The sequence below is a fragment of the Leucopleurus acutus genome, assembly GCF_964270905.1.
Source record: "Leucopleurus acutus genome assembly, chromosome: 6".
Classification (NCBI taxonomy): Eukaryota; Metazoa; Chordata; class Mammalia; order Artiodactyla; family Delphinidae; genus Leucopleurus; species Leucopleurus acutus.
In genome coordinates this window covers 84,285,474-84,298,586 of record NC_139149.1, presented here as the reverse complement: position 1 = coordinate 84,298,586, position 13,113 = coordinate 84,285,474, and the positions used below count along the sequence as shown (strand labels likewise).

General features: G+C 40.3%; 1 protein-coding gene across 1 annotated transcript in view; it reads right to left on the bottom strand.

Annotated features, from left to right (window-relative positions):
- Positions 1-2,738: 2,738 nt before the first annotated feature.
- LOC309963293 (aldehyde oxidase 2-like) overlaps positions 2,739-13,113 on the bottom strand; it is a gene marked incomplete at both ends in the record, with an annotated part of 100,802 nt that continues 90,427 nt past the window's right edge. Inside the window, 1 exon segment of the mRNA XM_082841587.1 lies at positions 2,739-2,846. Within this exon segment, the coding sequence (XP_082697713.1) occupies positions 2,739-2,846 (108 nt within the window).

Genomic DNA, 13,113 nt, shown 5'->3' with positions numbered 1-13,113 from the left:
AGCTGGTTTACTTACAGGGATGCTGGAAGATAGACAATTAAAGGAAGATCTAGTCCCTGGCTATTTTTGTGATTTCACATGAGTCACTTAAGCTCTTTGTAAAATGTGAGTACCAAAGCTTTACATGATAGTTAAGACTCTTCTAACTCTCGTAATTGGGGTTCCAGATCTCTTTGTATCCTCGTTATTGGTATCCTTGAACTGATTGGATTTCCTAGCAATATATTCTGCTCCTACTTGATAAATACTGTACTAGTGTAACTGATGACCTTAAGGAGAGGAGGGATAAATCAGATCTTTGAGGAAATATCTCATAAGACAAGGTCCAGGGCTGCCTCAGATTGGCTTTTGTTTTGTTAGTGCTGTATAAAACTTTGTTATTCAGACTTTCAATGCTCAGTTAAGAATTCTAAACTGGCTAAACTTGCAAACTCCAGCTGTAAATAATAAAGGTTTTGGTAAAATATTAGCAACATTCGAGACAGTGTCTTTTTTTTTGAGTAAATTTATTTATTTATTTATGGCTACATTGGGTCTTCATTGCTGCGTGTGGGCTTTCTCTAGTCGCGGCGAGTGGGGGCTACTCTTCCTTGTGGTGCGCTGGCTTCTCGTGTTGCGGAGCGAGGGCTCTAGGTGCGCAGGCTTCAGTAGTTGTGGCTCACGGGCTCAGTAGTTGTGGCGCACGGGCTTAGTTGCTCTGTGGCATGTGAGATCTTCCCGGACCAGGGCTCGAACCCGTGTCCCCTGCATTGGCAGGCAGATTCTTAACCCCTGAGCCACCAGGGAAGTCCTTGAGGCAGTGTCTTATGATTAAAAGTATTTTGGAACTTTTATCATTGATAGGCCAGTTTGGCTTCCCTACTTTCAATTAAGATTTATTTCATGAATGAGCATATTTTATTAATCATTCCTGGCATTCTTCATAATATTTGTATAGGACTGGTATTTCTTTTCAAAATATTTGATAGAATTCATCAGTGAAGCTATATGGACTGGGGCTTTCCTTTATGGGAATATTTTAAATTAATAGTTCAAATCCTTTACTTGTTATAGATCTGTTCAGATTTTCTCTTTCTTCATTAGTCAACTTTGGTAATTTGTGTCTTTCTAGGAATTTGTCATTTCATCTAAATTGTCTAATTTGTTGGCATGAAGTTGTTCATAATATATATATATTTTTATTTTCCAGTACGTGGACCTCTCACTGCTGTGGCCTCTCCCGCCGCGGAGCACAGGCTCCGGACGCGCAGGCCTAGCGGCCATGGCTCACGGGCCCAGCTGCTCCGCGGCACGCGGAACCCTCCCGGACCGGGGCACGAACCCGTGTACCCCGCATCGGCAGGCGGACTCCCAACCACTGCGCCACCAGGGAAGCCCCATGTTCATAATATTTTATTATAATCATTTTAATATCTGTAAAGTTGGCAGTGAGGTCTCTTGTTTCATTCCTATTTTGGTAAATTTGTGTCTTCTCTTTTTTTCTTGGTCAGTATAGCTAAAGGTTTATCAGTTTGTTGATGTTTTCAAAGAAACAAAAATCTTCTGGTTTCATTGATTTTTCTCTAGTTTTTGTTTTATTTCATTAATTTCCACTCTGATCTTTATTCTTTCCTTCCAGACAAGAATGCCACAGAATTCCTGTTCTTATCTGAGGTTTAGCAGTTTTTCATGAATAAACTTCTAAATTTGTTGTTGCCCTTTGGTTGATTTCTAGAGTCCTGAAATGGTAGTTTTGGACAATCTTACCCAGTTTTCTAGTTTTTTTGGAGAGAGGATTTGCTGACCTCTTTACTCTGCCTTTGCTGTGAGATCCCCATAGTACTTTTGGATTAAAAATTTTGCCCTACTTAGATGAAAGGTGTTAGTTGCAACATGTGAGCTTGATATTGCTTTTAACTTTGGTGGTGGAAATAGATGCTGCTTTTTCAAGGACAAGTAACAATAGGTCTTTATTCCCATAGCTAGGAAGATGCCAAGGGCCTGTTTCAACAAGCACATTGCTTCCCTTGGAAAATGATCTGGGAAAAGTATTTATACTCCTATGCTTTGAATAGAAGATTATAGAACACCTGATGAACCTGGCTTAGATACTGTATCGTATATACACACACACTCATAAATACATATGTATGTATGCATATATGTATGTGTGTTCTTGACCTAAAACAGACTGCCAGTTATTTCTCCAGTAAAAATAGGTTTATCTGGGATCAGCAGATAATTGCAATTAGTGGTCTGCAACCATGGTGAGACACATGCAAGTCTTGGCACAGCAAGGAAAGGAGAACTCTTTTTTTTTTTTGCGGTACGCGGGCCTCTCACTGTTGTGGCCTCTCCCGTTGCGGAGCACAGGCTCCGGACGCGTAGGCTCAGCGGCCATAGCTCACGGGCCCAGCCGCTCCGCGGCATGTGGGATCCTCCCAGACAGGGGCACGAACCCATGTCCCCTGCATCGGCAGGCGGACTCTCAACCACTGCGCCACCAGGGAAGCCCAGGAGAACTCTTCTATAGAGGGGAAAAGGAAGTGGGGAGGGCTATAGAAAACAAAGAGTCCATGACTTTTCACTGGCTGAGTTGTCATCAGGAAAGTAAAGTTTTCTTATTGGGCTCTGCTCTTGTCCCAGGCCATGAGTGCTCCCCCTGCTGGTCTCCCAACTCTATTTAATTGAGGTTTCCATTTATTAATTTTTTACAGTTCCCCCTTTTGATCAAGATCTTTCGCTGAAAGCACTGCTGATCAAGAGTCAGGTTTTCCAGTTTCAATGGCTTTTTGTTCGTCAATGCCAGGAAGGATCTTTCCTGGGTGTAGTGTCTCATACTGGGGGAAAGTGCACAGATTGGAAACCTATTGAGGTCACATTTGAGGGAGAACGCTCAAGCACTTTTTATTTAACATCCATATGTTATCAAGATTATAGAGATTGGAGATTATCTGAAGTATTATGTCATCATCAAAGGTTCAGCAACAGACTTCCAACATGCCTTCTCTGTATCTTGGGAAAACTGTCTCATTAGATGTCATCTGCTTCAACTGGAAAATCTTTACTGTCAGGTCACCAGGTAATTTGCAGTTCCAGTCAGAGTTTGGTTCTTCCTTTAGTGTGTCATATGAATCTAAGAGTCTGTTCCCTGGAGTTTGGTGGCACAAGGGTTGGTTAGTAGTACTTGAAAGGGCCCTCTCCAGCAAGGTCTTCTGGAGGTTTCTTTTCCAAAAGACAAAATCTCCAGGTTTCAAGGTGTGATGCTTAAGGTCTTTGTCTTCCTAGAGTACCTGTGAAAAGATTGTCCTACCAAAACATGGTTATTTTTGATAGAAGCAATTAGGCTTTTGCAATATTGGAGTATCTCTCCTTTTAAAAGTTGTGGATCAAAAGAGGCAAGAGCCAATTGCATTGGGTGTCCTGTGACTCTCAAAGTTTATGAGTTCCAGAAGGCATGGATCTGAGATTTAGAAGGACCAACTTCAATGCTTGTGGCCAAGGTATTTGGAGGGCCTCTACAAATTTTGCCCATTGAGTCTTAATAGTGCTATTAGTGTGTCTGACTAAATTAGAGGATTGAGGGTGGTAAATACAGTAAAAGTGTTGTAAAACCAACCAAACAGTGCTGACTTGTCGAAGTATCTGACCAGCAGGACTTCCCTGGCAGTCCAGTGGTTAAGACTCCGAGCTTCCACTGCAGGGGGCATGGGTTTGGTCCCTCATTGGAAAACTAAGACCCCACATGCTGTGTGGCATGGCAAAAAAAAAAGAAGTACCTGACCAACAAAATGGTTCCTCAATCACTATGAAGTTCAAGAGGAGTCCTCCAGGTTGGGATAAATTTTTCCAAAAGTACTTTAGCCATAGAAGAGGCAGTAGCCTGTCTCAAGGGAAGGCTTCAGTTCAGTGTGAAAACAAATGGACTGTGACAAAAACATATTTATATCTATGAGATGAAGGAAGTTGTATGAAATCCATTTTCCAGAACTTGAGCGGTCCATTAAGCAATTTAAAATGTCTAAGAGCCAAAATTAATGCACAGAAATCTCTTGCATTCCTATACACTAATGATGAAAAATCTGAAAGAGAAATTAAGGAAACACTCTCATTTACCATTGCAGCAAAAAAATAAAATACCTAGGAATAAATCTACCTAAGGAGACAAAAGACCTGTATGCAGAAAACTATAAGACACTAATGAAAGAAATTAAAGACGATACAAACAGATGGAGAGATATACCATGTTCTTGGATTGGAAGAATCAACACTGTGAAGATGACTATACCACCCAAAACAATCTACAGATTCAATGCAATCCCTATCAAACTACCAATGGCATTTTTCACAGAACTAGAACAAAAAATTTCACAGTTTGTATGGAAACACAAAAGACTCCAAATAGCCAAAGCAATCTTGAGAAAGAAAAACGGAGCTGGAGGAATCAGGCTCCTGGACTTCAGACTATACTACAAAGCTATAGTAATCAAGACAGTATGGTACTGGCACAAAAACAGAAATATAGATCAATGGAACAGGATAGAAAGCCCAGAGATAAACTCATGCACCTATGGTCACTTAATCTATGACAAAGGAGGCAAGGATATGCAATGGAGAAAAGATGGTCTCTTCAATAAGTGGTGCTGGGAAAACTAGATAGCTACCTGTAAAAGAATGAAATTTGAACACTTCCTAACACCACACACAAAAATAGACTCAAAATAGATTAAAGACCTAAATGTAAATCCAGACACTATGAAACTCTCAGAGGAAAACATAGGCAGAACACTCTATGATGTAAATCACAGCAAGCTCCTTTTTGACCCACCTCCTAGAGAAATGGAAATACAAGCAAAAATAAACAAATGGGACCTAATGAAACTTAAAAGCTTTTGCACAGCAAAGGAAACCATAAACAAGACAAAAAGACAACGCTCAGAATGGGAGATAATATTTGCAAGTGAAGCAACTGACAAAGGATTAATCTCCAAAATATACAAGCAGCTCATGCAGCCCAATATCAAAAAAACAAACGACCCAATCCAAAAATGGGCCGAAGACCTAAATCGACATTTCTCCGAAGAAGATATACACATTGCCAACAAACACATGCAAGGATGCTCAACGTCACTAATTTCATTGGTGAAATGCAAATCAAAACTACAATGAGGTATCACCTGACACCGGCCAGAATGGCCATCATCAAAAAATCTACAAGCAATAAATGCTGGAGAGAGTGTGGAGAAAAGGGAACACTTTTGCACTGCTGGTGGGAATGTAAATTGATACAGCCACTATGGAGAACACTATGGAGGTTCCTTAAGAAACTACAAATAGAACTATCATATGACCCAGCAATCCCACTACTGGGCATATACCCTGAGAAAACCATAATTCGAAAAGAGTCATGTGGGCTCCCCTGGTGGCGCAGTGGTTGAGAATCTGCCTGCCAATGCAGAGGACATGGGTTCGAGTCCTGGTCTGGGAAGCTCCCACATGCCGCGGAGCAACTGGGCCCGTGAGCCACACTACTGAACCTGCGCGTCTGGAGCCTGTGCTCCGCAACAAGAGAGGCCGCGATAGTGAGAAGCCCGCGCTCCGCGATGAATAGTGGCCCCCACTTGCCACAACTAGAGAAAGCCCTCGCACAGAAACGAAGACCCAACACAGCAAAAATAAATAAATTAATTAATAAACTACCCCCAACATCTTCTGAAAAAAAAAAAAAAAGAGTCATGTACCACAATGTTCACTGCAGCTCTATTTACAATAGCCAGGACATGGAAGCAACCTAAGTGACCATTGACAGATGAATGGATAAAGAAGGTGTGGCACACATATACAGTGGAATATTAGCCATAAAAATAAATGAAATTGAGTTATTTGTAGTGAGGTGGTTGGACCTAGAGTCTGTCAGACAGAGTGAAGTAAGTCAGAAAGAGAAAAACAAATACCGTATGCTAACACATATATATGGAATCTAAAAAAAAAAAAAAGGTTCAGGAATAAAGATGCAGATGTAGAGAATGGACTTGAGGACACGAGGGTGGGGGAAGGGTAAGCTGGGACGAAGTGAGAGAGTGGCATGCACATATATACACTACCAAGTGTAAAATAGATAGCTAGTGGGAAGCAGCTGCATAGTACAGGAAGATCAGCTCGGTGCTTTGTGCCCACCTAGAGGGGTGGGATAGGGAGGGTGAGAGGGAGATGCAAGAGGGAGGAGATATGGGGATATATGTACATGTATAGCTGATTCACTTTGTTGTACAGCGGCAACTAACACAACATTGTGAAGCAATTATACTCCAATAAAGATGTTTAAAAAAAAATGGGAGCAATATGGACAAGAATCCCTGGGTTGTATTTCAGACAAATGGGACAATTGAGATAGGCACTTTTTGCAGCCTTGGTGTTTCCCCACCAATACTGATTGATGAATGCTATCACTTTGTCAGTAGACTAATGGTTTAGTGCATGTACAATAGTGAGCAGTGGGAATTTTAGTCTTCGGTAGGCCTGGGGTGTTGTTTCATCCAAATGAGAACTTTCTCTTTATCAAACCAACAATTGTTGAATTTTAAATCTTGTTTTTCTTTTTTTTTTTTTGAGGCTGGCTAACTTCTCTAGCCAGTGTTTCTAAGTTATCATTTGGGGAAATATCCCTTTGAACCATGACAGAGGTTTGGCTGCTGTTGGTTCCTTTAAGAGCAACATTCCTTGTGGAAATGTCAGCAAGATGATTTCCCTTAGCTTCCAGAGTCAAGTTTAGAATGCCTCGGAATCTTAATAATAGGTAAAGTGGCAGGTAAAAGTATTGCATCCAATAATTCCTGAACATAGGGGTCATTCTAAATTTCATATTTGCAGAAATAAGGAAGCCATGTTGCTTCCACAGCATTCCAAAATCATGAAAGTGCTTCAAAAGTATATCTAATATCAGTATGAGTATTGGCATTTTTGCCCTTGGCCTAAAGTGCAAGCCTCTTGGCTGAAGTAGTCATGGGTAAAGATACTGCCTCAACAACATCAAAAGGAGTTGCAGTATCATACCCAGCACAACATTTGCCATTGTCACCTTTTTTTTTTCACTATACATTGTTTAATATAGCAAATACAGAAAATTAGGAAAAATAGAGAAGCTATGAAAAGCACTATTAACAATCTAAATTTAATGGCTATATGGATTCTCAGAATCAACAAACTGAAAATCCACAATCTCCTCAAAAATATGTAGAACATTTACAAAAACTGGCCATTGTCACCTTTTAAATAAGAGCCATCATTGAACTGTGAGATGTCAGCGTTACGTAAACGTATTTCCTGCAGGTCATCATGGGGAGTCTGGAGGTGACCTGTCAGAATTAAGTAGTGGTGAGGGACTTTGTCAGTGATGGAAGGGAGAAGAGTAGCAGGGTTAAGGTTATTACAAAATAAAAGAATTACGTGAAGAGCAGTTAACAAAAGGATTTCACAGGAGGTGAGGCAGCTCACTGAAAGATGTTGAGTATTATGAGAGTTGAGGAGAGCTTCTACTGTATGGGGTATAAGAATGGATAAAGGGGATCCCACAGTTATTTTCTTGGTGACCTTAACCAAAAGGCTGTAACAGCTCTAAGGCAAGGGAGTATTCCAGTGCCATACAGTTCTGTTTCTGGTTATAATACCCTATGTGTTAACAGAGGCCCCTGTGTTTTGGGGTGAGTACCCCAAGGACCTTCCCTTCCTTTTCATATACAAAAGGGAATCTGATAATTGGGATGCCCAAAGGGCAGGTGGGCTCGTCAAACTCTCCTTTAAGGACTTAAAAGCTATGTTGTCTGATTCTTCCCATAAAATTGGGTCGGGGTTGATGTTCTTTAGTAAAACATACAGAAGTTTGGCCATAAAAGAGAAATTTGGAATTTAATTTCAGCAGTAACCAGCGAGCCTGAGAAAACCTCACAGTTGGTGCTTAGTTTGGGGGTCTGGGAAACTTAGGACATTATGAAGTCTGTCTGGATCTAGGTGTAGCCCTTATTCTGATATCTGATGCCCTAAATATCAAACCTGGATTTGGGCAAACTGCAATTTTTCCTTGGTGACCTTATGTCCCTTTAAGGCTAAAAGCTTTAGCAAGTAGATGCTGTCTTCCTGTGAGGAGGCTTGAGAAGGAGAGCAAAGAAGCAAATCATCCACATATTGCAACAAAGTAGAACCTCAAGGGAACTTTATGTCATCCAGAGCAGCCTTCAGGATTTGTGAGACTAAGGATTCCGAGTAAAAACCCTGAGGCATTAGTGTCCAGGTGAATTGTTTTTCTTCCCAAGTGAAGACAAAATGGTATCGGCTGGCTTCATCAATCAGAATACTAAAGAATTCACTACATGAATCAATTACAGTAAAGAATTTACTCTGGTGGGAATGGGTATCAGTAATGTGTAAGGGTTAGGGACAACAGTGTGTCAAGGGAGAGCAATGTTGTTTATTACTTGGAGGTCCTGGACAAACCTCCACCGTGGGCCCTTGGGTTTTCTCACCAGTAAAATGGGGGTATTACAGGGACTAGTACAAAGGATACTGAGGCCTTGAGCCTTGTATTCTTTTATTATGGGCTCTGTGCATTGAAGGCCTTCTTTACTTATAGGGTATTGATTAATTCCGTGAGGAGGTTTCGAAGGATCTATTTGAATCTTGATGGGAGGTGTGCTGTGAATTTTGCCAATATCGGTTGGAGATTTTGCCCATAAGGAGGATGGTAGCTCCTAATTCAATAGGGACAAATGATCAGTGTTTCCACAATCATTTCTAGTGCCATGAGAGATGGAGCAAATAAAAGACATCATAGGGTCATTTGATTCACCTTATTGGCTGCTGTGATGACTCAAATTCTAGAATTATTCCCCCTTTTGGGAGCAAGAAATTCTGCCATGATACTTCTCTAAGAAGTTTCAACCTAATAAATGGATAGAAGAGGAGGAACTAAGGAGAAAAGGGTGTATATGTCTCAAAGGGTCTAAATGAAAGGGAATCAGTTCAGAGATGGGAATCTCTCTTGGCTCATTAGAGCTTCCCACTATTTGAACTGTTTTAGTACTCCGAAGCAGGGGCTGCTTTATGGTTGTGTGGTTGAGCACTGAGTGTGGCTCTGATGTCTGTTAGGACTGGAAGAGATTCATCCCCAACCTGGAGAAATATTTCTCTAAACCAATTAAGAGGGAGTGTTGGGAAGAGCCCCTTTAGTTCTTTGGCACCCCATCATTGAGAATTGGGAGGCTGTTGGAAAGGCTGGTTAAAGGGCTGAAGGCACCTGAAGTGCTTGAATCTGTAAAATCTCCTTTCCAGTGTCCTAGCTCTTTGTAGTAGTAGCAGAAACTAGGAGGGTTCTGGTCTTATTTAGGGACCCTCAATTGCTGGAGTTGAAGATTAAGAATTTTGGCCGTCTTCCTTATAGGTGAGTCATCTAGAGTGTGAGAGCACTGGTTTGTCAGATTCACTAAATCTGGAGTGGAAATAATTTTGCATTCCATTCTGGCCTTTTTTACTTGAAGGGAAAGGTGCCAGTTCAGCCCATTAATAAACATAGAGCTAAAACCCACCTGGGTGGAATCAACATCTGAAGGAAAACCAGAATTTTCTTTAAAAATTATCTGAAGTCAACTGTAACAGTCACGAAGTTTCATCAGGTTTTTGTGTGCAAGGTTGAATTTTGTTCCAGTCAACAGGCTTTGGAAAAGCCCTAGGAATTGCTCAGTGAAGTCCGGTAGCAACTGCCCAAGCCTGATAATATAACAAGGTAGTGGGCTGGTTTCCTGTTTGTAATTTTAGAAACCTTTTAGGATTTTTTCAGTTAGCAGTTTTCATCCAATAGTGGGCAGACCTTCACTGACAAGTGTATGAACTAGCTGATATAAGTCAAAGAAACCAGATTGATAAGTTTGAATGACTATAGTAAATTCCTCAGCAAATCTGTGAGAATCTTTGGTTACTTTGGGAAAATATTTGACTATGGCTCACAGTTCAGCTTTAGTCTAGGGAATATAAGAAATTAAGGGTTTAGCCTCTGGATCCTCAGCAGGCTCAATTTTAAAGGGACAGGTTCTGATAAATTCAGAGGAAAAGGAGTGGGGAGAGTCAGAGAAAAAGGGAAGTTCAGAGAGGGAATTACTATGGAGGAACTGAGGGCATTGGAGGAAGGGAGGAAGATGGCACTGGAGGTGGAGCCTGAGACAAAGAAGCCTGAGGCTTTGGGAGACATTTTTCCTTTAATTATTTGTTTATTTCCCTCAGTTAATCTTAGAATCTTATTTTGCAGAGAGGCAATTTTACATTCAGAAGCCTCAAAATAACAATCAAAATAGGCATTCCATTCAGTTCTGGAAGTTTTAGAGCTATTGTAATATAAATTGGTTTTAAGAAAATTAAGTTTGGGGATTTCCAAAGTTCCCCATAATGGCCATTGATATTCTATTTTTTATTTTTTGGCTTCACCGAGTGGCTTTCAGGATCTTAGTTCCCTGACCAGGGATCGAATCTGGGCCCTGGCAGTGAGAGCGCAGAGTCCTAACCACTGGACTGCCAGGGAATTCCCATTATTTTAAATTGCCTTTGGTCAAGTCAGTCCATTTAGTCAGAAATGTGCATGAGGAAGGACAATGCATTTTAAACATGAAATCAGCCAGAGTCCCTCTCTAGGGTGGGGCATCCTCAAAATATTTGATAACTGGGGTATCATTTCTCAGAGGTTTTTCTCCAGAGTAACAGAATAATTTTTTTAAAAATTTATTATATTTAATAATATATACATATTTATTGAAGTATAGTTGATTTGCAATGTTGTGCTAATTTCTGCTGTACAGCAAAGTAATTCAGTTATACATACATATATATTCTTTTTTATATTCTTTTCCATTATGGTTTATCACAGGATATTGTATATAGTTCCCTGTGCTATACAGTAGGACCTTGTTGTTTATCCATTCTGTATATAATAGTTTGCATCTGCTGACCCCAAATTCTCACTCTATCCCTCCTTCATCCCCCTCCCCTTTGGCAACCACAAGTCTGTTCAGTATGTCTGTGAGCCTGTTTCTGTTTCATAGATAAGTTCTTTTGTGTCATATTTTAGATTCCACGTATAAGTGATATCATATGGTATTTGTCTTTCTCCTTCAGACTTATTTCACTTAGTATGATAATCTCTAGGTCCATCCATGTTGCTGCAAATGGCATTATTTCATTCTTTTTTATGGCTGAGTAGTATTCCATTGTCTATATGTACCACTTCTTCTTTATCCATTCATCTATTGATGGACATTTAGGTTGTGTCCATGTCTTGGCTATTGTAAATAGTGCTACTCTGAACACTAGGGTATGTATCTTTTTGATTATGGTTTTGTCTGGATATATGCCCAGAAATGGGATTGCTGGATCATATGGCAACTCTATTTTTAGTTTTTTGATGAACATCTGTACTGTTTTCCATAGTGGCTGCACCAACTTACATTCCTACCAACAGCATTTCCCATACCCTCTCCAGCATTTGTTATTTGTAGACGTTTTAATGATGGCCATTCTGACCAGTGTGAGGTGGTACCTCATTATAGTTTTGATTTGCATTTCTCTAATAATTAGCAAAGTTGAGCATCTTTTCATGTGCCTATTGGCCATCTGTATGTCTTCTTTGGAGTAATGTCTATTTAGATCTTCTGCCCATTTTTTGATTGGGTTGTTTTTTGTTGTTGTTGAGTTATATGAACTGTTTGTATATTTCGGAAATTAAGCCCTTGTCAGTTGCATCATTTGCAGATATTTTCTCCTATTCCGTAGGTTGTCTTTTTGTTTTGTTTATGGTTTCCTTTGCCGTGCAAAAGTTTGTAAGTTTGATGAGCTCCCTTTTGGGTTTTTTTTTGACCACACTGCATGGCTGTGGGATCTCAGTTCCCTGACCAGGGATTGAACCCAGGCCATGGCAGTGAAAGCCTGGAATCCTAACCACTAGGCCACCAGGGAATTCCCCATTTGTTTAGTTTTGCTTTTATTTCTATTGCCTTGGGAGACTGACCTAAGAAAACATTGGTACGATTTATGTCAGAGAATGTTTTGCCTACTTCTAGGAATTTTATGGTGTCATGTCTTATATTTAAGTCTTTAAGCCATCTTGAGTTTATTTTTGTGTATGGTGTTGAAGGTGTGTTCTAACTTCATTGATTTACATGCGGCTGTCCAGCTTTCCCAATACCACTTGCTAAAGAGACTGTCTTTTCCCCATTGTATATTCTTGCCTCCTTTGTCAAAGATTAATTGCCTTTAGGTGTGTGGGTTTATTTCTGGGCTCTCTATTCTGTTCCATTGATCCATATGTCTGTTTTTGTGCCAATACCATGCTGTTTTGATTACTGAAGCTTTGTAGTGTTGTCTGAAGTCTGGGAGGGTTATGCCTTCTGCTTTGTTCTTTTTCTTCAGGATTACTTTGGCAATTCTGGGTCTTTTATGATTCCATATACATTTTGGGATTATTTGTTCTAGTTCTGAGAAATGTCCTGGATAATTTGATAGGGATTGCGTTAAATTTGTAGATTGCTTTGGGTTGTATGACCATTTAAACACTATTAATTCTTCCAATCCAAGAGCATGGGATATATTTCCATTCTAAAAGAATACTTTTCAACAACTTACAGCTCAAACAACTCAATTCAAATAGCTTAAACAGTCAAATATCTCAAACAGCCTTCAGGCCTAATACCAGTCAGTTCTAAGGAAACAGCTTGATCCCTGGGGAGACAGGCTGAAGACTTCTCAGCCAGTTCCCATAGAACAATCCCTATTCCAATGGAATAGGTGGACAACTGAATTGACACAGTTTCAGTGAAACAGCTCCTGTTGCAGTAGTAATGGGCCAAAGGCTTCTCAGCCAGCTTCAGTTGAAACAGTCTGATCTCAGAATCAGAATAAAGTGCCAAATGAGTACTCACATACAGAACAAGGCCTTAACCAGAAAGGACAAAACCTTAAAATGGATTCTGAATAAGTCCTGGAGAGCTTCTAGTGCAAAGAGGCTGGAAACCTGAGTCCAAGAGAAAGACATACCTTCAAACTTCAGGGTCAGCAAGAAAAGCAGTGAGCTCACTGGGCTTAATTGTGGTTACTGCACCT